This window comes from Symphalangus syndactylus, chromosome 20, assembly GCF_028878055.3.
Source record: "Symphalangus syndactylus isolate Jambi chromosome 20, NHGRI_mSymSyn1-v2.1_pri, whole genome shotgun sequence".
Classification (NCBI taxonomy): Eukaryota; Metazoa; Chordata; class Mammalia; order Primates; family Hylobatidae; genus Symphalangus; species Symphalangus syndactylus.
The window spans coordinates 41,233,775-41,260,738 of NC_072442.2; the positions used below are offsets into that span (position 1 = coordinate 41,233,775).

Here is a 26,964-nt window from a genome sequence, read left to right on the forward strand (position 1 = left end):
TTCAATGGAGTCTCACTCTGTCACTCAGGCTGGAGTGCAGTGGTGTGATTTTGGCTCACTGCAACCTCCACCTCCAGAGTTCAAGTGATTCTCCTGCTTCAGCCTCCCGAGTAGCTGGGATTACAGGCATGCACCACCACGCCCAGCTAATTTTTGTATTTTTAATAGAGACGAGGTTTCACTATGTTGGCTAGGCTGGTCTCGAACTCCTGACCTCAGGTGATCCACCCGCCTTGGCCTCCCAAAGTGCTGGGATTAGAGGCGTGAGCCACCACACTTGGCCCACAATCCATTTCATATGATTAAGTTCAAGTAAAAACTGAAAGGAAAAATAAAGAAAACTCTATAGCAAAGGCCATAACTTTTCCCACTGCAAGCCACAAGAACAAAGGCATCATTTTACATCTTGGCCCCAGTATACCTGTAATCCCAGCTGCTTGGGAGGCTGAGGCACGAGAATGGCTTGAACCTCAGAGGCAGAGGTTGCAGTGAGCAGAGATTGCACCACTGCACTCCAGCCCAGGTGACAGAGTGAGACCTTGTCTCAAAAATAAATACATACATACATACATACATACACACACACATACATAAATGGATCATAGCCCGCAGCTTGAAAAACACTGCCTTAAACTAACCTACAAGTTGAAACCTTCTTGTTTAATTCACTTTTTGTCTTCAATTATGCATCTTTCTTCAGTCTATCTCCTTTCCTTCTTCACCTCCTTTGACCTTTCAAAGAAAATATGGATTAAAATGCCTCTCCACCTTTTGATTTTGAGGCGAACAATGTGGAAGGGAAGCCATTTAAATGTGATGTAGCAAGAGCTTCTAAGACATTTATTATTGTTTATTTAGGTGTAAGTTGAAAGAAAAAAAATTACAATGCTATTTTGACAAATGTCTCAGTAAAAGTATTCCACAACCAGAGTCTTGATTTTATATGACTCTAACTGCTTGATACAAACATTGGATTCATATAAAAACAACACTTTTAGACTTTGGAATAGGCTGTTCCTCTGAAGAAAATGAAATAGAATAATAGAAAACTTGTATTTAGAACTTATCTTTGATTTTATTTCCTCTTTTTGATCCAGTTTCAAACTTACAACTGAAAAAAATAAGATAGTCTTATACTCTGGTTTTGACTGTTGTAGGTATCATAAAAATTGTAATATCTGAGATGGTTTTTTTTAAAAGGTCTATGTTGAAGTCATTGAATTTTAGCTTTTTCTATGTTTTATTCATTCTGTTTTTGAATTACACCACCCTAAATGACTGTTTATCATCTAATATGTTGGATATAATACACTTGTTTCCACAGATGGTCTGGCAGAACAGCAGTGCTGCCTAAATTTCAATTCAGGTGGGCAAACATTTGTGGAGCACCTTGTAGCCAGTGGTAATGCATGGACTAGGGGCTGGGTTCATAAATCGAGGCCGTGGTCATTGCTTTCCTAGAGCTGGAATGGGGCATCGAAAATTGTCCTTACTGGTGGCTCACACCTGTAATTCCAGCACTTTGGGAGGCCGAGGCGGGTGGATCACTTGAGGTCAGGAGTTCAAGACCAGCCTGGCCAACATGGCGGAATCCCGCCCCTACTAAAAATACAAAAAATTAGCTGGGTGTGGTAGTGCGCACCTTCGGTCCCAGCTACTTGGGAGGCTGAGGCACAAGAATCACTTGAACCCGGGAGGCGGAGGTTGCAGTGAGTGGAGATCGCACCACTGCACTCCAGCCTGGGTGACAGAGTAAGACTCTGTCTCAAAGAATTAAAAAGAAATTATCCTTACTGAATGAACCCTGTGGAGGTTGTTCAGCCCTGCTTGTGTGTCCTTGTTGCGGTTAGCTAAAAATGTACATAGGAGTCATTGAGACCTATATGTGCCCCAGTCCTAACCACTCCCCTTTACCATACCCACAGCTTCTTGCACACCAGCTCAGCCCTGTGAGCAGACAGTGGTTGGTCCTAGCTTCATTCACCAGGCACACCTTGACCTTCAGCAGCTGCGTTTAGCCTGGCTCTGGCCCTTGGTCTTGCGACGCCCTTGAAGGAGCTGGGTCTCCAGGCACTAACCTGTACCTGAGGCTGGCGCTTGGCCTTTGATTCTGTCAGCTTGTCTTTGAGGGCTGTTTTCTGAGAGTGGAGTGAAGTTTGCCTAGAGAAGAGATGAAATAAAGAGTCATTTGGGTAGATTAGCATCAGAAAGTTTTCTTATTCACTCTGCAGGAAGGGAATATACACTGGATGGATGCTACTGTCTCATCTTCTAACCTCTTCTCTTTCAAGTAAAACAGAGATAATCTTCTACGCAGATGCTGTGTTTTAAGAGGGCGAGGTTTTGATTTAACTGGAAGGAGAGTATCCCAGGCTGCCTGTCTTCTGTACGTAGTGCATTCCTATGGTGAAGGAAAATCCTGCTTTCTTAAGGTAGAGCAGTGATTTTGGGGCGATTTTGTGCCTCCCTTCCACCCTCATTTGGCCATATTTGGAGACATTTTTGGCTGACATAATAAGGGGTGGGGGGCATACTACTGGTACCTACTTGGTAGAGGCCATAAACTTCCATAAACCCACAGGACAGCTCCCCAAGAATTATCCAACCAAAAATGTCTAGAGTGCCAAGGTTGAGACACTCTGCCTTAAAACCTGACATGTGGATGTTATGCATTTCAAAAGTTTCAGGAAAATACTTGAATTAGGGTGAATCTGATCTAATTTTAATTCCCTGTAACATTAATTCTGCCACTTTGAATTTTTTTTTTTTTAATTCAAACAGTTTCTGTTTGCAGAGTCATAGATTTTAGAGCTAGATGATAGGTACCTTAGTAATCACCAACTCCCTTGCTTTGCAGAAAAAAATGAGATAAAAAAGCTTTGGTAAAATAAGTAGAATTAAAAAAAATGCAGTTCTGTGAATTAACAAAAGAAAACATCAGATGAAGAATAAAGTTTCTCTGCCAAAGTTCCAGCTCAGCAGAGCTGTGACTGTGATGCGGCTGCTGCTGTTAGACAATATTAAAAAATTTACAAAGCACAGAGGTCATCTTCCCCCAGCTCCTGGCCCTTCTGTTTAGTTTTGCATGTCATATTCTAGAGGGAATATTTAATAGCAAATATGTTAACTATATCCAGAACACCTGGCCCATATAATGAAGAGTATGGAAACAATGCTAGATGAGGCATGGCTAAAGAAATTAGGATTTTTATCTAGAAAAGAGGAGACACAATGGCCATTTGAAAATAGCTCTAAAGGGCTAAACCAGAATCAAAGAGCTGGAAGTTACACAGGGAGACAGATTTGGAAACGAAGACGTTTCTAACATTACACCTGTTCTTAAATGAAATGGACTGCCTTACAAAGTCACGATCTTTCCAAGCTCCAGGCACCTTCAGCCAGAGACTGAAGACCTAGAATAATCTTTCAGGGAGAATTTCTGTTCTGGGTGGGAGGTTGGAATAAAAGTCACCACCCAACTCTTAAAATTCTGGGAATTTTATGTTGCTGTGATTGTAATAGAAATCACAAAGCAATGACATTGAATCTTCATTGAAAATTTGGTTGTGGAACAGCCAGTGGGGCAAGCAAAGTTACCTCATCTTGAATCGGTGTAACAAAGCCCTCATTTGGATAAAAACCATCATGGAGATTTAAAAGTCTAGCGTCTTGGTCTTAGGCAAACTAATAAAAAATCACATGAAGCAATTTATTTAAAATTAATAAAGATCATATGAAGCAATTTATTTACAGACAGCTGCAAACTATAAGCAGCGTGTGTGTCTAAAGATGAAAGTGTTAGAATTAATTAACAAAAGTTGTGATAGTTATGAAAAAGCTCTTTCCACAGGTCAGTAAATTCTGGGCATTAATCATTTCAGTTATGAATTGCACAAGTAGAGGGTTTTCAAGGATGAGAGAGGATGCTTGGAAATGTGATTACGTTTCTCAAAATATATGTTAATTTTTTAATAAAATTCTTTGCAGAGGATCACCTCACCACCTTATTGTTATAAAAATTTTAGAATGGTTCTTGCTTAGAGTTACATATCATATGTACTTTCTGCACATAAAAAGTTGGTTTTTGGTCAGGTGTGGTGGCTCATGCCTGTAATGTCAGCACTTTGGGAGGCTGAGGCAGGAGGATCACTTCAGGCCAGGAGGCGGAGACCAGCCTGGGCAACATATTGAGACCTTGTCTCTATTTTTATTTTTAAAAAATTGGTTTTCAATGAAATAGTTTCCTCCAATTGCTACCACTGTGAGATTATGAAGCTCATTTCAAGATGCTCCTGTCCTGCTTAGAAAGCTGGTCTTCCCCTGGTTTTGCCCCTAACTTGAAACCCAGCTTCAGTTTTAGTGGCCAAGGGGTCATGTGATAGCCTGCTTTCTGTCAGAACTCAGACCAGTGGGTATCTTTTTTAGTTCTTCTGGTCTTCAATGTCAACAAATTTCTGCTGTCTACATAGATAGAAAACTGTTCTGGAAATTTTGAAGCCTCCCTGTTTACTTTAGGCGAGGGAGAAGCGGTTTTGGAAAAATGAAAAAAAAAAATAGTACTTTTGGAGGGTACCTCTCACAGAAATAGGCCACTTGGCGAGTCTACGATATGAAACTACAGAACTTCACTTATTTTGGTAGAGTAGAATTCTAGCTCATGGAATTAGGAGATGGAGCTTTAACTTGTAGTTTTTCCACTTGCTTGCCATGTACCTTTAAATAAATGACCTCTCTCAGCTTCATTTTCTTCATCTATAAAATGGGAACAGTAATACCTACATCAGAGAGTTTGTGGATTAAGTGAAATAAAATGTAAACATAGATACAAAGTACTTGTATACATATCACGTGCTTATGAAATATAAATTCCTTTTCCTTCCTATTTTTTCTCCTTTGGATTGTTCAAAAAGTTATGCTGGACATCACTTATTATAAAAACATCTATATAGGTTAATTATAGACATTAATTTGTAATGCTTTTACATCACAAGTGGAACCACATATAGCTACACTTTCTCCAATTTTTTTTTTTTCTTTTTGAGACCGTGTGTCACTCTGTCCCCCAGGCTGGAGTGCAGTGGTGCCATCACAGCTCACAGCAGCCTCGACCTCCTGGGCTCAAGTGATTCTCCTGCCTTAGCCTCCTGAGTAGCTGGGACTACAGGCACATGCCACCAGTCCTAGCTAATTTTTGTATTTTTTTGTAGAGATGGGATCCTACTATGTTGCTCAGGCTGGTCTCAAACTCCTGGGCTCAAGTGATCTGCCCGCCTCAGCCTCCCAAAGTGCTGAGATTACGGGTGTGAGCCACTCCTACGATCCCAGCAAAACCCCATCTCTACAAAAAATACAAAAATTAGCTGGGCATGGTGGAGCACACCTGTAGTCCCAGCTACTCAGGGTGCTGAGGTGGGAGGATCGCTTGAACTCAGGAGGTCTAGGCAGCAGTGAGCCGTGATCGCGCCCCTGCACTCCAGCCTGGGTGACTGAGGCATGCAATGCACATCCTAACCCAATTTTGTTATAAGCTTGCATGTGCTTATAACAAAGCACATGTTATAAGCTTCATGTTCCTTGTGGTTCTGTCAGCAAAATAACTTCATCATGCCCGCTCTCTGGAAGTCCAAGCTTTGTACACAGGATACCTCTGGGCTTGTCCTTTACCTGCTATTTAAGTGCTAACTTTTAAAAAAGTGGTTGAACTATTAACATTTTCTTCTTTCCTGCCTTGTCATTTCATATTGACATTGATATGACAAATAAGTACTTTGTTTTCAGAAGGGCTTGATCAATATTTTCTGTTACCCAAGTGTCATATGTCAGCCACTGGAAAGTTTTTAAAGTGGTTTATTACTTGTAGTATTTTGTTCCTTGAGGAGGTTGTGTGGATAATATTACTTGAGCTTCATTTTGGGTGATTTATATTCTCCAGTTTGTCTCCTCCTGGGTGAACACTGTCGGATTCCATGAAGTCGTCAAGCCAGTTTAGGCCACTTTCCTTAGAGCCTCAAATACTTTAGCCGTTTCCTCTGAGCTGCCTGCTGTGAACCTTGTTTCTTGTTTCTAATCTCTGAGGATGGATGCCACATCTACCATTCTCATCATTCTTGTGTATACTTCCCTGAGGTCAGAAAGAAAAAACAACCCTGTGAATCTCTGGATCAAAGTCAATGGGTGAAAACCCATGTGCAAGGCCGGGCACAGTGGCTCACGCCTGTAATCCGAGCACTTTGGGAGGCCGAGGTGGGCAGATCCCAAGGTCAGGAGTTCAAGACCAACCTGGCCAACATGGTGAAACCCCGTCTCTACTAAAAATACAAAAATTAGCTGGGTGTGGTGGTGCGTGTCTGTAATCCCAGCTACCCAGGAGGCTGAGGCAGGAGAATCGCTTGAACCTGGGAGGTGGAGGTGAGATTACGCCACTGCACTCCAGCCTGGGTGACAAGACAGAGACTCTGTCTCAAAAAAAAGAAGAAAGACCATGTGCATGTGGGCACGAGCTCTCCTTTCTTACAGTAAATGCACTCTCAGAAAAAAGAAACATGTTCCTGTCATTCAAAAGTTGAGGCTGGATGCAGTCGCTCATGCCTGTAACTCCAGCACATTGGAAGGCCGAGGTGGGAGGATCGCTTGAGCCCAGGAGTTTGAGACCAGCCTGGGCAATATAGTGAAACCCCATCTCTACAAAAAATAAACAAAATTAGCTGGGCATGGTTGCCTGCAGCTACTCAGGAGGCTGAGGTGGGAGGATTGCTTGAGCCCAGGAGGTTGAGGCTGGAGGTGAACTGAGATGGCACCACTACACTCCAGCCTGGGCAACAGAGCGAGAACCTGTAATAAAACAAAACAAAAAAACTGCCTGGAGAGCTGAACTTTAGAGTCTCACCATAAACATATTCCTATTGTAGAGTTTTAAAATAATTTTAAGGCAAGTAATAATGTATGAACACCATGTCCTTAGCTTTTATTCAGCACTCTAAATAAGTTTTATGATCCAAAATGATTCAATAGTTTCAGTTTTCAAAATTGAACATGACCTTAACAACACATTCTATTGTGTCTCAGTGTTCTGGTGTCTATGATTGGGCCTTTTCTATATTTGTAAACAATCATTCAGTACAAACGCAGCATCTTAACGCATGACAAGGAAGAACAGATGAGGGTTTTCACCTCGAGATGATTTTCAGAGTAGCCTCATACTTTTGCCTTGACATGAAAATAATACTAGCCATGAACATAGGTCTCGGGTGGCCAAAATCCACAGCTAGAAGGTTGGACTTGAGAAGACCCACAGAGAGAGGCTTCACTGATGTGGCCGGGATGGCTTAGGTTCTGCAGGCTGCTTATGGCAGATTTCCCTTTCTGCCGTTGAGCTGTGAATCCAGGTTGGATAAGCTGGTTCATACTTTTAGTATTTCAGCGGAGAAGAAGCATTCAGTGTTTTATTTATTGTAATGATTTGATGGTGGAAAATAGCTTTGACTTAAGCAACGTAACATTGCTCTTTTTCTTTGAGTAGTGGTTTAAAGTTTTTCTGTGGTTAGCTATTAACCTTATTCTCTGGTTAGCTGTTTAAGCAGAAGTCATAATGTACCCAGAGGTTCATTTTAAGTTTTATTCAGTGTGCCGGGAAGATGAAAAACTACATGTTTTGATGATAGGCTTGATATGCTCACACAATTCTTTTTTTTTTTTTTTTTTTTATTACACTTTAGGGTTTTAGGGTACATGTGCACAATGTGCAGATTTGTTACATATGTATCCATGTGCCATGTTGATTTCCTGCACCCATTAACTCGTCATTTAGCATTAGGTGTATCTCCTAATGCTGTCCCTCCCCCCTCCCCCCACCCCACAACAGTCCCCGGAGTGTGATGTTCCCCTTCCTGTGTCCATGAGTTCTCATTGTTCAATTCCCACCTATGAGTGAGAACATGCGGTGTTTGGCTTTTTGTCCTTGCGATAGTTTACTGAGAATGATGTTTTCCAGTTTCATCCATGTCCCTACAAAGGACACGAACTCATCATTTTTTATGGCTGCATAGTATTCCATGGTGTATATGTGCCACATTTTCTTAATCCAGTCTATCGTTGTTGGACATTTGGGTTGGTTCCAACTCTTTGCTATTGTGAATAGTGCCGCAATAAACATACGTGTGCATGTGTCTTTATAGCAGCATGATTTATAGTCCTTTGGGTATATACCCAGTAATGGGATGGCTGGGTCAAATGGTATTTCTAGTTCGAGATCCCTGAGGAATCGCCACACTGACTTCCACAATGGTTGAACTAGTTTACAGTCCCACCAACAGTGTAAAAGTGTTCCTATTTCTCCACATCCTCTCCAGCACCTGTTGTTTCCAGATTTTTTAATGATGGCCATTCTAACTGGTGTGAGATGGTATCTCACTGTGGTTTTGATTTGCATTTCTCTGATTTTTTTTTTTTTTTTAGATATGCTCACACAATTCTTAATTGGTTTTATATTGGAAGATACATGTTCAGGTTTGTCCTTCTATAACTTTACATTTGGCTTTTTATGCCATGTCCCATGTTCTTTCCTTGAGGACTGGCTTGTAGACTTGATCCTCTAATTTGTGATATGGGCATATTAAATTCCTTGATTGAGAAAGCTCTTAGCCAGCCTGGGTTGGTGCTATGCCTGGTTCTTCCTGGGGCCTGTACCACTTCCTACCCAATCTTAACAGGTTTCATCATCCCAAACAAGACAAGACAAAGCCATGTGGCCTCAGGGATACTGTAGAAATGAAAGAATAGGGCTATGACCACCAACAGGGTGAAAGGTCTTAGCAGTGGAGAATGGGGAAAAGAAACACCAGCTTGGCGAAGTGGCAGGTTTTGGCTAAAGATGTGGCTAGACTTGGCAGGGGAACAAGTGCCTGAGGATCTCTTCTCTTTGGGGCTTTCAAGGTTTCAGGAAATCGGATGCCATATCACAGAGCCAATCTTATTTCCCAAGACTCTTTATTTGGCCCCTGTCCTAAATGTCCTGTAAACAGACATGTCTGATTCCTATGTCACTTCTGATGCAGATTGTGAAATCAAGTCTTTACTATTAACAGCTTTTTATTGCTTGCTGTCTTCTTTGTGTTTTAGCTTTTCTTCTCTACCCAAATGTGAGCTTTTTGAAGTAGGAGGGAGATTTTGAGTTCCTTTTTCATCTTATAAAATATCGAGTTCAGTGATGGACATATATAAACTAGACATTAATTATACGTTGATTATTAAAATAATCGCATCCTTCTTTGTGGGCTAAGCTGTTGACACTGCAGTCTAATTTCAGCTATTGTGCCACTGAGTTCTTGTGCGATGCCATTAAAAATGCCCACATTAAAAAAATGGCTATAATCTGAATTGTATAAATAAGGTAATGTGATACCCTACCTTGTTTTAACCTGATTGTCTCTCTTAGCTGAGAGAGCCAGACAGACTCCATTTTTGTTTCTTCACTTGCAGCCCCCCTCCCTTAACGGCCTAAGTGGTGCAAGCTGACTCTGAGCACATCCAGGAATGCACTTACTGATAAGATATCCAGGCAAGCTAAATCAGCAGTTCCTGGGGATGCGCTTGGGGGATGGCACCCAAAGCATTATCTCTTTGTGATAGTTTGAGCCCCTGCACCTGGAACTGTTTACTTTTCTGTAACTGTTTCTGTAGCCAATTAATATTTTTTAATTGGTTTGCCTGTTCTGCTTCTGTAAAAATTGCTTCAGCTAAACTCCCCCTCCCCTATTTAGACCACAGCATAAAAAGAAATCTAGCCCTTTCTTCAGGGCTGAGAGAATTTTGAGCTCTAGCCGTCTCGTTCGCTGGCAATAAAAGGACTCCTGAATTAGTCTCAGAGTGTGGCGTTTCTCTATAACTCGCTCGGTTACAACCATAAGATATAAACAATGAACTGACGTTAGTAATATAGTCATGCAGCTAGATCATAATTGATAGCTTCCTTCCTAGATAAAATACTTTTTAAAAAAATTAGTAATAATTAACTTGCAAACGTAAATTTATTGAAGCATAGAAACAATTAGAGCAAAGTTGTTAATTCAGCTATTTCAAGAGCATTCTAATGAGGAAATAAGATGCAGAAAAATTGGCTAGTCATCCATTTCTGGACTGAAGCTTTTCCTGAAATTATCCAGAAAGATGCCATTTCTTCACTTGTGTCCTTCTTGATTTTTTTTTTCTTTGAAAGACCCCCTTGTTGATCTGGAAGTTCCTTATTTAACTTTCACCTCAGAAACACTGCTGACTTGAGACGGGACAGCCTTGCCATCCACCAACTCCTCTGTGATGGTCGTAGTCACTCCAGTCTTGCTTGAATCTGAAAATCATGGGATTGCAATGTCAGTCTGGAAACTATCACAGAAACACAGAGCAAGAGAAATTCCATCACACGCATTCAACGTGTACTCTCTGGGTAAGATTATGTAAACAATAGCAGACCCTTTTAGTATGACAAGCAAAGTATGCCTTTACTTTTAAATTACAGAACTATTATCAACATTAAAAAAAGTCTACCTTGTCCTTGACCAGAACAGCTTCCAGATCTTGAGTCACCAGATACCAGATCCCTGGATCTCATGTTTGTGGATCCTGAGTTTCTACCACCAAATTCTGCAAAACTAGAACCACTGGAGAAAAAAAAAGAATTATGTTTTCCTTTGCAGTTTGCAAAGGCAGGAGAAACCCTCTGCCCCGGGGATTCTTCATGATGAAGCTTTGGATGTGTTTATGTGTCTTAATTGGATTGTGTCTGTTGCTTTTTTGTTCAGCCTTGCACTCCTGGGCTCAAGTGATCCTCCTGTCTCAGCCTCCCCGGTATCTGGGATTATAGGTGTGCGCCACCATGCCCAGCTAAAATTTTTTTTTTTTTTTTTTTTTGAGACAAGGTCTCCCTCTGTCACCCAGGCTGGCATGATTACAGCTCACTGCAGCCACAACCTCCTGGGCTCAAGTGATCCTCCCGCCTCAGTCCCCTGAGTAGCTGGGACTACAGGTGTGTGCCACCATGCCTGGGTAATTTTTGTATTTTTATTAGAGACAGGATTTCACCATGTTGGCCAGGCTGGTCTCGAACTCCTGACCTCACGTAATCTGCCTGCCTTGGCCTCCCAAAGTGCTGGGATTACAGGCATGAGCCACTGAGTCCAGCCTCCAGCTAATTTTTTAAAAATTATTTTTTGAAGAGAAGGGGTTTTGCTATGTTGCCCAAGCTGATCTTGAACTCCTGGGCTCACGTGATTCTCCCACCTCAGCCTCCCAAAGTGCTGGGATTACAGGCCTGAGCCACTGCATCCAGCCTGTGTCAGTTACTTTATTACTCTCTGTATATACAAGTCTAACCCCTGAGTCCCATTTTGGTTTTATAAAATAAATTCACTAAGGTATGCATTTTAGTTTGTTCATGACTTTGGTTTACCCTCTCTCTCCATCGAGCAGGCGGCGATAGGTCTCGATCTCCACCTCCAGGCGTGTCTTGATGTCCAGCAGTTGCTCGTACTCTGCGTTCTGGCATTTAGTCTCACCCCGGATCTGGCAGATCTCCTCCTCCAGGGCACTGATCTGCGTTTGAATTTCTGACAGCTGAGCCACGTAGCCAGCTTCTGTGTCAGCCAGGGTTCCCTCCAGGGAGCTTTTCTAAGAGAAAAAGCAAATAAAAAATTCATGATGAAAATAAATCATTGGATGATTTTTTAAAAATGCAATTTTATGTGGCACCAGAAGTGCACCTTCACCATATAACCTATATTGTTATATCATTGCTTCTTTAATTTTAGTTGGCACTTCTTTTTAAACTAAATCTTTTATGCAAAATAGAGTACATTATCTTTAACTTTTAATGCTTTCTATAATCATAATGCAGTTCTCCTTAACACTGCCTTTTTTATGTGCCTAGTGAACCTCTTGGCAAAGAAAGAAAACTGCATTTGCTTAACTCCCTGTTGGAAAATGTGAAAAGCTATTTGCACATACCATGGCCAGTTGGGACTGAAGCTCAATTTCCAGGGCTTGCAGGGTACGTTTCAGTTCTGTTATCTCATTCTTGGCAGAAGTGGCTGCCCCAGCATCAGTGGAGATTTGTGCTTGTAGCGATGCACTCTTAAGTACAAACATAATGCAGCTGTTGTAGGCTGAGGAAAGGAGCAGAAGCGGCTTGTGTGTGGCTACTGGCTTAGGTGCTTAGCAGAGAGGATCTACCTGCTTGTTGAACTGCTCTTCAGCCTCTCGGCGGTTTTGCTCAGCCAGCTCCTCGTACTGCGCCCTCATGTCATTCAGTAATTTGGTCAGGTCGGTCCCTGGGGCAGCATTCATTTCTACGGTCACCTCCCCTCCAGAGCTTCCTTGCATATCCTTCATTTCCTAGCATGAGGGAAAAAAGACTATCGTGATGCAAACAGAAAAGCGATGACTTCCGAAAATGTGCCTAGACAACAACAATTTGAAAGTAGGACACTGAAAGGAAAAAAAAAAAAAATCAAATCTAGATATAATTTACTCATGATTACTTTTGTTTCCTGGTCATAGTATGTGGGAAATTCACTTAGATAAAATTGAGTTTATTTTACCTTTTTTTTTTTTTTTTTTTTTTTGAGATGGAGTCTCACTTTGTCGCCCAGGCTGGAGTGCAGTGGCTTGATCTCGGCTCACTGCAACCTCTGCCTCCCCAGTTCAAGCGATTCTCCTGCCTCAGCCTCCTGAGTAGCTGGGATTATAGGCGCAACAGGCGTGCGCCATCACGCCCCATTAATTTTTGTATTTTTAGTAGAGAGGGGATTTCACCATGTTGGTCAGGCTGGTCTCAAACTCCTGCCCTCGTGATCTGCCTCCCTTGGCCTCCCAAAGTGCTGAGATTATAGGCATGAGCCACCGTGCCTGGCCTATTTTACTTTTTTAGAGACACAGTATCTCTCTGTTGCTCAGGCGGGAATCCAGTGGCATGATCATAGCTCACTGTGGCCTCCAACTCCTGGGCTCAAGGGATCCCCCTGCCTCGGCCTCCGGAGTAGCTGAGACTACAGGCATGAGCCACTGTGCCCAGCCAATTTTATTTGTATAGAATGCATGTGGGGAGAAATATGTTAGCTAGAGTTATTCATTTATGTAGAACATGTTCCTACCTCCTCGTGGTTCTTCTTCAGGTAGGTTAGCTCCTCCGTGAAACTCTCGATCTGCATCTCCAGGTCAGAGCGGGTCATAGTCAGGTCATCCAGGACTTTCCGCAGGCCATTGATGTCAGCCTCCACACTCTGCTGGAGACACAGCTCGTTCTCATACCTGGAAGGGGCAGCAGTAAGGCAAAAAACACTGTGAGCTCACCTGGCCGTGTTTCAAAGGGTACCTTCCATTCTTACCTATTGAAAAAGTTCTCACCTGTGGGCATTTTAATAAATAAATGTTATCAAGTTTTCTCTTGGGAAATTTTCCCTTATAAAGAAAAATACTAGTGTAATGTTAATTCTAATCATGTCTAACATTTTTAATAATAAAATTCTCATTCTAAATTTGCCTCTTTCTTTTTTCTTTTTCTTTTTTCTTTTGTAGCTGTTGTAGGCTGATGAAAGGAGCAGAGAAGCAGCTTGTGTGTGGCTACTGGCTTAGGTGCTCAGCAGAGAGATCTACCTGCCCCAGCATCAGTGGAGATTTGTCTAATGGTCTAAAGTTTACCCTTGGGATGTTTGTCAATTTAGGTCATGATCCTCTAGTGTATATATATATATATATATAGGAATAAAATTTATTTTTTTCCCATAACACTTGTTTTCAAGTCTTTATGTTTCTTACTTCAGTCTGAAGTCATCAGCAGCCAATCTGGCATTGTCAATCTGCAAAATGATCCCAGCATTTTCAACAGTGGCAGCAATGATCTAAAAAAGATGTTAATAGTGAGTGAATCACGAATGATTTTTACCTTGTGTCTGCATGCCTACCTGTAAGGGTAGATGTTGCCTGTGTTATTAGCTCTGTGTGTGTGTGTGTGTGTGTGTGTGTGTGTGTGTGTAGAGACAGAGTCTCGCTCTGTCGCCCAGGCTGGAGTGCAGTGGCGAGATCTCGGCTCACTGCACCTCCGCCTCCCATGTTCAAGCGATTCTTGTGCCTCAGCCTCCTGAGTAGCTGGGATTACAGGCGCGTGCCACTGTGCCTGGCTAATTTTTGTGTGTGTGTGTGTTTTTAGTAGACATGGGGTTTCACCATGTTGACCAGGCTGATCTCAAATTCCTGACCTCAAGTGATTTTTGCCCGCCTCAGCCTCCCAAAGTGCTGGGATTACAGATGTGAGCCACCGTGCCTGGCCTGTGCTATTAGCTTTTAAAGGTGACTTGCTTTGCAAACTTACTTAGTAATGACACCTGTTTATCTGGGGCTGGTATATTCAGGACTACATCTTTCTGCAAAAAGATAACGGTTTGCACATTTATTGGACTAGGCACAGGATCCTGTTTTATAGGACATAGCCCTCTGCATATTTCTGCTACTTTGTTAGATCATTATCTCATGAGCTTTTCAGAAAATAGTGCACAAATTGTATTTCACTTCCAAAAAAGTCTTTCAAAATATATTTCCCATACAAAAGTGGCTAAACATTTTAGATTCTACTACATTCTTATGTAATGTTTGCACCAGATTTTCTAGGAAGAAAAATAATCCTAAAGAATATTTAAATCTTGTAAGACAATAAAATGTGTCAGTCTGTCAGAATTCATCATAAATAATTAAGATTAAATTAATGTTGACTCACTGCCATCATTCTTATATATAAGTGATAATTAGCTGTCTGGTATTGTATAAGTTTTACTCTTATGTAGAAATACTGAAACTGAGATGGAAACAAAAAATTAATGTGATTGGATGTCACATAAAGTACTATAATAATTAAGACACATCAGGTCCCACTTTGCCTATGTAACAAGCAAAAATGTTTTCAAATAATTTCTTAAAATTTTCATTATAGTACATGATCTGAAAAGAAGTGAAAGATCCACAAATAATAGAAACTTAGGCACAGATAGTCTCACCTGGTTTCTGAGATCTTCAATTATTGAATAGTATTTGCTATAATCTCTTCCGGATCCGCCGTCTCCAGACCCAGGCCCACATTTGTCATACCACTCCTTGATTTTGTTCTCCAGATCAGTGTTAGCCTTCTCCAGGGCTCTGACCTTGTCTAGGTAATTGGCCAAGCGGTCATTGAGGTTCTGCATGGTTTGCTTTTCCCCTCCAGAGAAAAGCCCCCCATCGCCAACACCACCTCCCATACCACCACCATAGCTGTAGAAGCCTCCACTAGCACCACTGCTGAATCCAGAACTCCCACAGAATCCAGAACCCCTGCCAAATCCAGAGACCCCTCCAAGGCTAGAACCCCCACCAAATCCTGCCCCGGAATCTGAAGCTCCCCCGAAACCACCCCCTACTGAGCAGCTACCAAAGCCTCCTCCAAAGCCGCCCCCAAAAGCACCGCTAGACCCCATGGCTCCTCCTCGGAAGCCCTGGGCCGAGCTGCCCCCAACACCACATCTGCTTCCACTGCTGAAGCTGCTTCCACCAGCAGACACCCTGGCTGAGCTGCTGCCTCCAGCCCTGGAGGAGGAGACACGAGATGAGCAAGACATGGTGCTCCTGCAAACGTGAGCTTGTCCAGGCAAATAAGAGAGGTGATGACCAAGAGTGTATTCAAGGCTGCCTTTTTGGCTTTTATATACACGCTTTGAGGGTGTTCCTTTTCTCTGTCACTTCTTAATCTCTGCTACAGTTTTGGTAATCAGTAATTGGATAATTTCTTTTTCTTGAACACTTCTCTGAAGCTAGGTCAGAGCCCTGGGGCATTTACTATATCAATAAAAAAAAGAATAAGGTGGAGCAAAACAAAAAAATTTTCAGAATTACAGTTTTAATCTTTCAGAGGTTTTGATGACTGGTAACTTTTCTCTGGAAGTGTAGTTCTATTAAATTTGCTTCACGATTTCACATTTGCAGAGAATATCTCCAGGTTAACAAATGTAATTAAAATACTTAATATGATGAGAATAAAAATTTTCCATCAATCATGTAACTTTTTTATTCATATTGTTCTCAAAATTTGAAATTAGCTTTCACATCAGCAATAATTTCAGATTTGATTAAGCATCCACCTCTGATTATTTCAATCAGCATTTTTTTAAGGTTGTTGAAGTTTGTGATTTTAAGTTATTGCTTTCTTTTTTTAATATTTTGTATAACATACAAAAAAGCATATAATTTGTAAAAATTATGTTTTTATCGTTCATAAGAAAAACATAAATAATAGTTTTCTAGGTAAGTATTAATAGATCTCAGCAACATGTTTATTCAAGTAGCTAATGTCTAAGAGAGATTGAAAAGCTTTTAGGCAGATCGTTTTAATATGCTTTTCTTTCTGGTTGAATTCTAGTCTGATATAAAGAGAGCAACTTCCTTTTTGAGTCAAATTTCAAGAAATGAATAGATGATGCAGGTATCTCCTGCCTTCGTTTTAAAGATAAAAGAGGATTTGTATCTACTTCTGATAACTAGTGTTACAATTGGAGTTATTTTATAGATTCTGAACCCTCCTGAGTCCCCTTTGTGCTTCATGGTTTTTTGTCCCTTTGTATTTTAGGCTGTTTCCATTCATGTCTTCTAGTCACTTCACCGGTTTAATAGTGTCTTTTTGAAAGACAGATACTGTAAATTCCAGTACTATGAGGTGCCTAGAGTAATCAAATTCATAGAGACAGAAAGTAGAATGGTAGTTGCCAGTGGCTGAAGGGTTGGGGATAGACAGTTGTTGCTTACTGGGCATAGAATTTTAGTTTTGGAATATGAAAAGAGTTTGGGGCCAGGCGTGGTGGCTCACGCCTGTAATCCCACCTCTTTGGGAGGCCGAGGCAGGTGGATCACCTGAGGTTGGGAGTTTGAGACCAGCCTGACCAAGACGGTGAAATCCCGTCTCTACTGAAAATACAAAAAATTAGACTGGTGTGGTGTCACGTGCCTGTAGTCCCAGCTACTCGGGAGGCTGAGGCAGAAGAATTGCTTGAACCCGGGAGGCAGAGGCTGCAGTAAGCCAAGATCACGCCACTGGACTCCAGCCTCAGAGACAGAGTGATACTCATCTCAAAAAAAAAAATAAAAAAAAAATAAAAAAAAAAATAAAAGAGTTTGGGAGATTGGTTGCACAACAGTGTCAGTGCACTAAAGACTACTGAACTGTAAACTTATAAATGATTAAGATGATAAGTTTATGTTATATGTATTTTACCACAATTTTTAAAAAGTCTTAAAAAACAGATGCTTCCAGAAATAGTTTGTATCCTCTTTAGCTTTAAAGTAGCTGACTTTTGTTTATTTAAGAATTTCTTCCTTCTTTTGCCAGTCTCTGTTAAACTATGTGCATACCTTAATCTTTACTTTCAATCATTTGTTAAACAATGTTCTGCTTTTAATTTTTCCTTAAATTGCATTTGATTGGGACACATGATTAAATAGGTGATCATTCCCTTTACTATGTAGCTCTTATGTGGCTTTTATGCTCTACCTGTACTGTTTTCACAGGAGTATGATGTTACTCTTCTTCATATTTAGGGTGACATGTCTCCAAGGGGTACATGGTGTACAGACTTTTAAATTGTTAAGCTGGGAGTAATTTTTATAACGCCCTTCTAAAGTAGCTAAAAAATGCACCACACATAATGTGTTGGTCATGCTGCCTCTCCCATCCCTAAAGCTATGAAACCAAAGAAAACTAAACCCTAATGATTAAATGGTATGCAAATACTGGCAGTGGGAGGAACAGTCACAGAGTGTTTCTCCCTTTTAAAACTATGAAATGTAATCTTCCAATTTTCATAAAGACTTGCATTTGGCTGAAAGCACGTTTAAATCCCAGCTTCTTGGGAGGCTGAGGCAGGAGAATTGCTTGAACCCGGTGGGTGGAGCTTGCAGTGAGCAGAGATTGTGCCACTGCACTCCAGCTTGGGGGACAGTGCGAGACTCCATCTCAAAAAAAAAAAAAAAAAAAGAGAGAGAGAGAGACAGACTGAATCTTAGGTGTCTGGGCTCCCAGTTCAGATTTTGAATAGTTTGTGACTTGAAGTTTATTTTTACCTGTAAAGAATCATATAAAAGCTATATTTCCTTATAGAATATGATTTTAATAATAAGTGCAGAATGATTTGCAGAGAGTAACCATCAATATTCTTTTTTTTGTGTGTGTAGGATAGATTACTAGTATTTAAATATTTTTCAGATTAATATATTGCAGGTTTTTAGACTAGTAGGAAAACTAAATACTGAAATGCATGGCATATGGCTCCTGATGAATCTTTACAGAATTGAGAATAGAACTTGGGGATTCTATCTTCTGTTCATTCGAGAAAATATTCTGTTGTGTGTTTTTCAAATAGAAGCATCAGATCAGAGTAGTTAAGGGAAGTTTCTGGGTTTAGAGTATTTGTTGAATGTTGACAAAACTTTCTGTGGCAGACAGTAAAAAAGAAGGGAAAATATACATTTAAAAAAATTTAACTTTTAACTTTTGTGGGTGCATAGTAGGTATATAGATTTATGGGGTACATGAGATATTTTGATATAGGTGTATGTATCCCATCAGGGTAAATGGGGTACCCATCACCTCGAGCACTTATCCTTTGTGTTATACTATTTTTTAGTTATTATAAATTATACAATTAAATTATTATTGACTATAGTCACTCTGTTACACTATGAAATATTAGGTCTTATTCATTTTTTCTAACTATTTTTTGTACCCATCAAGCATCCTCACTTTTCCCCTTCTCCCCTATTTCCCTTCCCAGCCTCTGATAACCATCATTCTACTCTCTATCTTCATGAGTTCAATTGTTTGAATTTTTAGCTCCCACAAGTAAGTGAGAATACACCAAGTTTGTCTTTCTGTGCTTGGCTTATTTCACTTAACATAATGACCTCCAGTTTCATCCACGTCGTTGCAAATGACAGGATCTCATCCTTTTCATGCCTGAATAGTACTCCATTGTGTAAATGTGCCACTTTTTTTTTCTTTTTAAGACAAGTTTCACTCTTGTTGCCCAGACTTGAGTGCAATGGCACGATCTCGGCTCACTGCAACCTCCACCTCCTGTGTTCAAGCGATTCTCCTGCCTCAGCCTCCCGAGTAGCTGGGATTACAGGCACCCACCACCACGCCCAGCTAATTTTTATGTTTTTAGTAGAGACGGGGTTTCACCATGTTGGCCAGGCTGATCTTGAACTCCTGACCCCGTGATCTGCCCTCCTCGGCCTCCCAAAGTGCTGGGATTACAGGGGTGAGCTACAGCGCCTGGCCTGTGCCACTTTTTCTTTATCCATTCGACTGTTGATGGATGCTTAGGTTGCTTCTAAATCTTGGCTATTGTCAATAGTGCTGTAATAAACATGGGAGAGCAGATATCTCTTTAATATACCAATATTCTTTCTTTTGGACACATTGGAAAGTATAGATTTGATGCGTGAACAGTCTCTTTGCAATGCCTTTGCAATGACAGGCAACAGACAGACAATAAATATTCCTTGAATTAATAAAAACTAACATGGCCTGATTTTCTTCATAAACAACTTGGATCACTGATTACTTTTGTTCTTTACTATGTGTTGTGTTTTGTTTTCTGAATCTTTATGCTCCACTTCAGGGTTAGTGATTCTCAGTGTGTGGTGGTGGAGAGCAGGGCTTGGCAGTAAGAGGAAATGTTGCTTGGGAAGAGGGCAGAAAGGTCAGGCAAGAGTCAACCGGGGACCTTGCTGTAGGGAATCATTGTTTGGGCCAGCTTCCTGCTGGTGGCTGCTCTAGGCCCCGCCAGGCTCAACTACTTGGGAGAGAAAAAAGGTTTTGCAATAATAACATGACTAAGAGCCCACTCCGGTAGATCTGGCACCACCCGTCAATGGATTGGGTGTGCCATTGTCACACCCCAGAAATCCACCAATTCTGTGGCTGTTTCTTTTCCTTCACCACTTTCTCTCCTTCCCCATCACCGTCATCCATTCTTTCTCTTCCTGGTTTCACTTAAGTGTGTCTATTTGAAGGCTTCCTCTTCTCCACCAGGAAACATCTGCTTGGTCATGCCATTTTGCCAAATTTTGTTCTGGAAGAAAAATCACCTGGCTTTGTTCTTGTATGTGAGTGCTTTCAAATCTCTTTAAATAACTCAATTCTCTATGTTTCCTGAAGATCATTCCATGAGTTTATGGAGAGTTAAGAGAATGGGTGAGTGATTTTGCGGGGGTTGGAATACTTTGTCCTCCAGGGTCCACAGTCAAGACAGTTTGAAGTAAGCACAGTTTTCAAGGATTAGCTCTGCTTAAAAAGTCCTTTTGTGCTTTTCTTCATACCAGACAGACAGTGGTCTTCTCTTCAGAGAATCCAAAAGCATGAACAACCCAGATCATAACCTGAACAGTAGGGCCCAGCCCCCGTGCCTCTTGCCAATGCTAAGTCGATATACTGGGCCTTCCTGCTCTGTCTCTTCGAGCTTGACTCCTCAACTTCCTGCTGCTCTCTGATGTCAGAGAAGCTGCAAATCTTTGGTCAAGGTATCCAGGGCTTAAATAGTAGCTTCATAGCAAAAGAATGGCATGGTATTTTATATAAGATCATATTTTATATGATAGTATTTTATATGATAGGCTCAGAAGAAAGCTTCCTCAGTCTCATGTCTCTTGTCCTCTGTCCACCAGAACTATAACACAACATTTGAGTACAGTCAATGTGTCTTGACCAAGCCACCGTGTCCTCATCTGTAAAATTATTATATTGGTCTATCCACTTTTCAGATTCCCTTCCAGCTCTAATTTTTAGCAATCCAGTAATTAAATGTATTACTTCTCAGATTTAGATGTTTTATATTACAATTAGGATAAATTTTCTTTTTTTTTTCTTTTTTTTTTTTTGAGACAGAGTTTCGCTCTTGTTGCCCAGGTGGGACTGCAATGGCGTGATCTCAGCTCACTGCAACCTCTGCCTCCTGGGTTCAAGCGATTCTCCTGTCTCAGCCTCCGGAGTAGCTGGGACTATAGGCATGCAGCATCACACCCCGCTAATTTTGTATTTTTAGTAGAGACGGGGTTTCTCCATGTTGTTCAGGCTGGTCTCGAACTCCCGACTTCAGGTGATCCGCCTGCCTCGGCCTCCCAAAGTGCTGGGATTACAGGCGTGAGCCACTGCTCCCAGCCAGGAGGGATTTTCTTTACTAGAGCATTAGCTGCAAAAGTTCACTGCTTGTACTTGAGAACTGGGTAGAGTGGAAATTGTGCTTAGAGGTCCTCTTTTTTTTTTTTTGAGACACAGTCTTTCTCTGTCCCCCAGGCTGGAGTGCAGTGGCGCGATCTCGGCTCACTGCAACCTCCACCTCCTGGGTTCACGCCATTCTCCTGCCGCAGCCTCCCGAGTAGCTGGGACTACAGGCGCCCGCCACCACGCCCGGCTAATTTTTTGTATTTTTAGTAGAGACGGGGTTTCACTGTGTTAGCCAGGATGGTCTCGATCTCCTGACCTCGTGATCCGCCCGCCTCGGCCTCCCAAAGTGCTGGGATTACAGGCTTGAGCCACCGCGCCCGGCCTTAGAGGTCCTCTTAACTGGCCTTTATGTGTCTACTCCAAGGAAAGCTCTCATAAAGGCACCCAAGTGAGGAAAAGAATACTTGCCTAGAAATTCTTTCAGGACAATGTTCTTGATCAGAGTTACAATTAGAACTAAACAATAAAAAAGACAACCAGAAAAATCTTTGTGAGTTGATACATTCTCTTAGGTAACTGTGGTATAAGGGGAAATATATATGAATGATGAGAGTGTCTTTTGAATCCTGATGAGATGGCTTGCCGCTAGGGGCCTCTCAATAAGCTTCAGGATGAAGACTGGTCTCCAGAGGATCAAGCCTTGATTAGAAGCTTAGAACTTTCAGCCACATCTAACCTTTGGGGAGGGGAGAGGGGCTGGGTATTGAGTTAATCACAAATGGCCAGACTCATGTCTATGTCATGAAACCTACATAACCCTTAAGTCAGGGGTCCCCAGTCCCTGGGAATTGTATGAAGGAACTGGGCCACGCAGCCAGAGGTGAGTGGAGTCTGCACGAGCATTACCGCCTGAGCTCCACCTCCTGTCAGATCGGCAGTGGCATTAGATTCTCACAGGAGCATGAACCCCATTGTGAACTGCATGGGAGGGATCTAGGTTGTGTGCTCCTTATGAGATCTAATGCCTGATGATATGTCACTGTCTCCCATCACCCCCAGATGGGACTGTCTAGTTTCAGGAAAACAAGCTCAGGGCCCCCACTGATTCTATGTTATGGTGAGTTGTATAATTATTTCATTATATATTACAATGTAATAATAATAGAAATAAAGTACATAATAAATGTAATGTGGCCGGGTGCGGTGGCTCACGCCTGTAATCCCAGCACTTTGGGAGGCCAAGGCGGGCGGATCACGAGGTCAGGAGATCGAGACCACGGTGAAACCCCGTCTCTACTAAAAATACAAAAAATTAGCCGGGCGTGGTGGCGGGCGCCTGTAGTCCCAGCTACTCGGAGAGGCTGAGGCAGGAGAATGGTGTGAACCCGGGAGGCGGAGCTTGCAGTGAGCCGAGATTGCACCACTGCACTCCAACCTGGGTGACAGAGCGAGACTCCGTCTCAAAAAAAAAAAAAAAAAAAAAATGTAATGTGCTTGAGTCGTCCAGAAACAATTCTACCCACCTGGTCTATGGAAAAATTGTTTTCCACAAAACCAGAGCCTGGTGCCAAAAAGGTTTGGGACTGCTGCCTTAAATAATGGGGCTCAGAAAGCTTCTGGGTTGATGAACATGTGGAGGTGCTGGGAGTATGGTATGTCCAGAGAGGGCATGGAAGTTCTGTGCCTGTTCCCCCATATCCTGCCCTATTTATCCTTTCCGTTTAACTCTTCTTGAGTTGATCCTTTATAATAAACTGGTAATAGTAGGCAAAGTGCTTTCCTGAGTCCCGTAAGTCATTCTAGAAATTATCAAAACTTAAGTAGGGAAGATTGCGGAAACCCCAAATTTTGTAGCAAATTAAAGATGTGGGTAACCTGGTGTACAAGTCTGTTCTTGCACTGCTATAAATAAATAAATATCTGCAACTGGGTAATTTATAAAGAAACTGGCTCACAGTTCTGCAGGGTGTACAGGAAGCATGATGCTGGCATCTGCTTTGCTTCTGGGGAGGCTTCAGGAAACTTACAATGATGGCAGAAGGCAAAGGAGAAGCAGACATGTCTTACGTGGCCGGAGCAGGAGCAAGAGCGAGATCGGGGAGGTTTCACACACTTTTAAACAACTAGATCTCACAAGAACTCACTGACTATCACAACAACAGTACCATGGAGGGGATGGTGTTAAACCATGAGAATTGGCCCCCATGATTCAATCACCTCCCACCAGGCCCCACTTCCAGCATTGGGGATTACATTTCAACATGAGATTTGGTGGGGACACAGATCCAAACCACATCACCTGGGGACCTGATACTTGTGACTAGCATCTGCAGTGAGGACAGTCTTGTGAGACGGAGCCTTTCAACTTGCAGAGTAACCCTAATTCCAGATAATTAGTGTCAGAATTGAATTGAATGTTAGGATACCCACTTGGGCATCATAGGAAAAAAAGAAGCCTTTCATAACTGTTGGACCAAATATGACAAACCAGAAAGTAGTGAAAAAGTCCAGGCATGGTGGCTTACCCCTGTAATCCCAGTCCTTTGGGACGCCAAGGCAGGAGGATTGCTTGAGCCTACGAATTTGAGGCTGCAGTGAGCTATGATTGTGCCACTGCACTCCACTCTGGGTGACAGAGCAAGACCCCTCGTCTCTAAAAAAAAAAAAAAAAGTAAAAAGAAAAGCACTTCATACTTGGACTTTTGGGATGTAGCTAACTTTGAACAATAAAGAAAATTTATAGCCTCTAATGGCTGCATTGTTGAAAAAGACCAAAGATGAAGAAATTTAGCATAAAAATTTCTTTTAAAGAATAGCAAGATACACTAAAAAATATAAAAATAAATTAGTAAAAATAAAGGCTGAGATTATTCAAACAGAAAAGAAAAAAATACATAAATATGTTGAAAAGCTGATCCTTTTAGAGATCAATTAAATAGACAACCTCTTCATGAGCCTGATTAGGAAAAGAGAGAGAGGTCCAACACACAAGGTTGGAAGTGGGAAAGAGACATAACTGGGTATAGAAGAGATTAAAATAATTATAAGCGAATACCACATATAAGGCAATGGCAACACTCTTGGAGACCTTTCTGGTAGTTAGCCAAATTATTATTACCCAGTGGGTGATCTCTGTGCTCATCAGACCAGTCCTGGCAAGACTCATCCCAGGGACAGTGACAGGGACAGGCTGGGGTGCTCAGCCTACCTGCAGTGGCCCTGGGGCATGCTGGGAAAGAAAGGGGCACAGGGCTTACCCTAGGAGGAGAGGGCCCTGGAGAAGCCATGGCAAAGCTGTGACCGTGGGTGGGCAGAGCTGATCAGTCTGCAGATTTGAGCTGGGCATAAGAGGCTGTGGGATTAGGACACAGGGGCCATCCATATTGTTACCAGGACGTGGAGAAGAGCCAGTAGGAATACTGGCCATGAAGCCAGATCCTTCCAGAAAGGGAGAAAGGAACAGGACTCTGTTGTGATGTGGAGGCTGACTAGATGGAGTGAGGAAAAGGTCCCAGCAAGCAATTGTGCTTGTCTTTTGGTGCCCGTACCCTGGAGGGAGACAGAGAAACTAGGTGCCCAGGAAACCTTGGTTGAAGGGTGCCAGGTAAGCCCTGTCCTTCCCACAGTGGCATTCAACAGCAAGTCCAGGACCTACCATTATTTTTCTGTGTGTAGAGTGGACACAAGCACATATGTCTAAAGAGGACTAATGGATGATCTTTAGATGCTAACTTGTGACCCATTCATTGGAGGTGACTGGGTGTTTCTAGAAGTACTTTTGATGTGACTGATCTTGGAGCAAGGCCTCAAATCACACCTTATTCTGTTCTTTCTATGTATCCAAATTTTACCACTTTTCAAGGGCTATCTCTTCTGGAACACTCTTCTGGAACACTCCAACCCTTAATTTACTAGCTTCTCCTTCTCCCCGCATAATTTTTCTTCCTTATTATTCTTACAGTTTCTACCACATTACTTATCACTTGGTCCTTCTTGTATTTTTCTTTGACAATAAAAAAGGAGAGGCCGGGCGCGGTGGCTCATGCCTGTAATCCCAGCACTTTGGGAAGCTGAGGTGGGTGGATCAACGAGGTCAGGAGATAAAGACCATCCTGGCTAACACGGTGAAACCCCATCTCTACTAAAAATACAAAAAATTAGACTGGTGTGGTGTCACGTGCCTGTAGTCCCAGCTACTCGGGAGGCTGAGGCAGGAGAATCGCTTGAACTGGGGAGGTGGAGGTTGCAGTGAGCTGAGGTTTCGCCTCTGCACTCCGGCCTGGGCGACAGAGCGAGACACCGTCTCAAACAAAACAAAACAAAACAAAGCAGAACAAAACAAAACAAAACAAAGAGTATTCATCTAAAAAAATTTAAACATACAGATGGTTTTTCTTTAAGGATTTTTAAATTTTACAAGTTCTACATGTTTATTTCAGAAACACGAGAAAATGCATGCAAACATGCAGCAGGAAATAAAGATCACTCATAATTTCACTATCCCAAAATAGTCACTGTTAACATTTGGATGTATATTGGTTTTGCTTTTTTTAAAAAAAAATAAAAAATAAAAAAACAAGTAAGTACAGTGATATGGTTTGGGCCCGTGTCCCTATCCAAATCTCGTAATCCCTGATGCTGGAGGTGGGGCCTGGTAGGAGGTGATTGGATCATTGTGTGGGGGGCGGTTTCTCACAGTTTAACACCATCCCTCCCCCAGGTGCTGTTATTGTGATAGTGAGTTCCTGTGAAATGTGGTTGTTTAAAGGTGTGTGGCACCTCCCTGCCCCTTCTGCGTCCCATTCTGGTTATGTGAGACATACCGGCTTCCCCTTCACCTTCTGCCATGATCGTAAGTTTTCTGATGATTCTCCAGAAGCAGAAGCCTCTATGCTTCCTGCACAGCCTGCAGAACCGTAAGCCGATTAAACCTCTTTTCTTTATAAATTAGCCAGTCTCAGATATTTCTTTATAGCAGTGTGAGAACAGACTAACACATAGTGTTAATATACATGTAATTATGTTCTTATAAAAGCAGGTCATACTGTACATATTGTCTTAAAACTCTGCTTTTTATTTCTCCATAGACGATTGACATCTTTTTAGGTCAATACATGAACCTGAACATTCTTAATGGCTGTGTGACAGTCCTTTGATGGACTTTGATGGGTGTTTCATAACTTAGCCTATTGATTCTTCATTGTTGAATATTTTATTATAGCTAACGTTTCACTATGATGAACAGCTGAGAGGAGTATACATATATTAATAGTTGATTATGTAAGAATAAATTCCTAGAAATGAAACTGCTGGCTCTAAGGATATGCTCTTTTCTTAAAAAGGCTTTTGATACCTGTTGCTGAATTGTTTTCTTAAAGGTTTTGCTAGTTTACACTCCATCCAGCAAGGTATTAGTGCCTTTTCCCTACACCCTTGCTAAAATAGGTATTTATTATTATTAAACAAATTGGACCTGTTTCGATGCTGAACATGGCATCTCATTATTTTAATTTGCCTTTCTTTGATTACAAGAGATGTTGGACATCATCACTTTTTAATGTTTGTTGGCGATTCGTATTTTTGAATTTCTTGTTTGTATCATGTATCCGTTTCTTATTGATATGGTTATCTCTGTTCCTGAGTTTATATATGGGGACATCAGCTCTTGGATGGCTGTATATGACAAGTGCAGTGAAAACCCCGGGTACCATGTGGCATTGCTGAAAATCTAGACT

The 26,964-nt window shown here is 41.7% G+C and overlaps 1 protein-coding gene across 1 annotated transcript; it reads right to left on the minus strand.

Annotated features, from left to right (window-relative positions):
- Positions 1 to 10,006: 10,006 nt before the first annotated feature.
- Positions 10,007 to 15,691, minus strand: KRT24 (keratin 24). The gene is made up of 8 exons (XM_055258795.2): positions 15,036 to 15,691; positions 13,804 to 13,886; positions 13,140 to 13,296; positions 12,220 to 12,381; positions 11,995 to 12,120; positions 11,441 to 11,658; positions 10,540 to 10,652; positions 10,007 to 10,342 (listed from the first exon to the last, which is right to left on the minus strand). Exons 1-8 carry the CDS (start codon positions 15,630 to 15,632, stop codon positions 10,239 to 10,241), a joined length of 1,560 nt encoding a protein of 519 aa, XP_055114770.2. The 5' UTR covers positions 15,633 to 15,691; the 3' UTR covers positions 10,007 to 10,238.
- Positions 15,692 to 26,964: the final 11,273 nt, after the last annotated feature.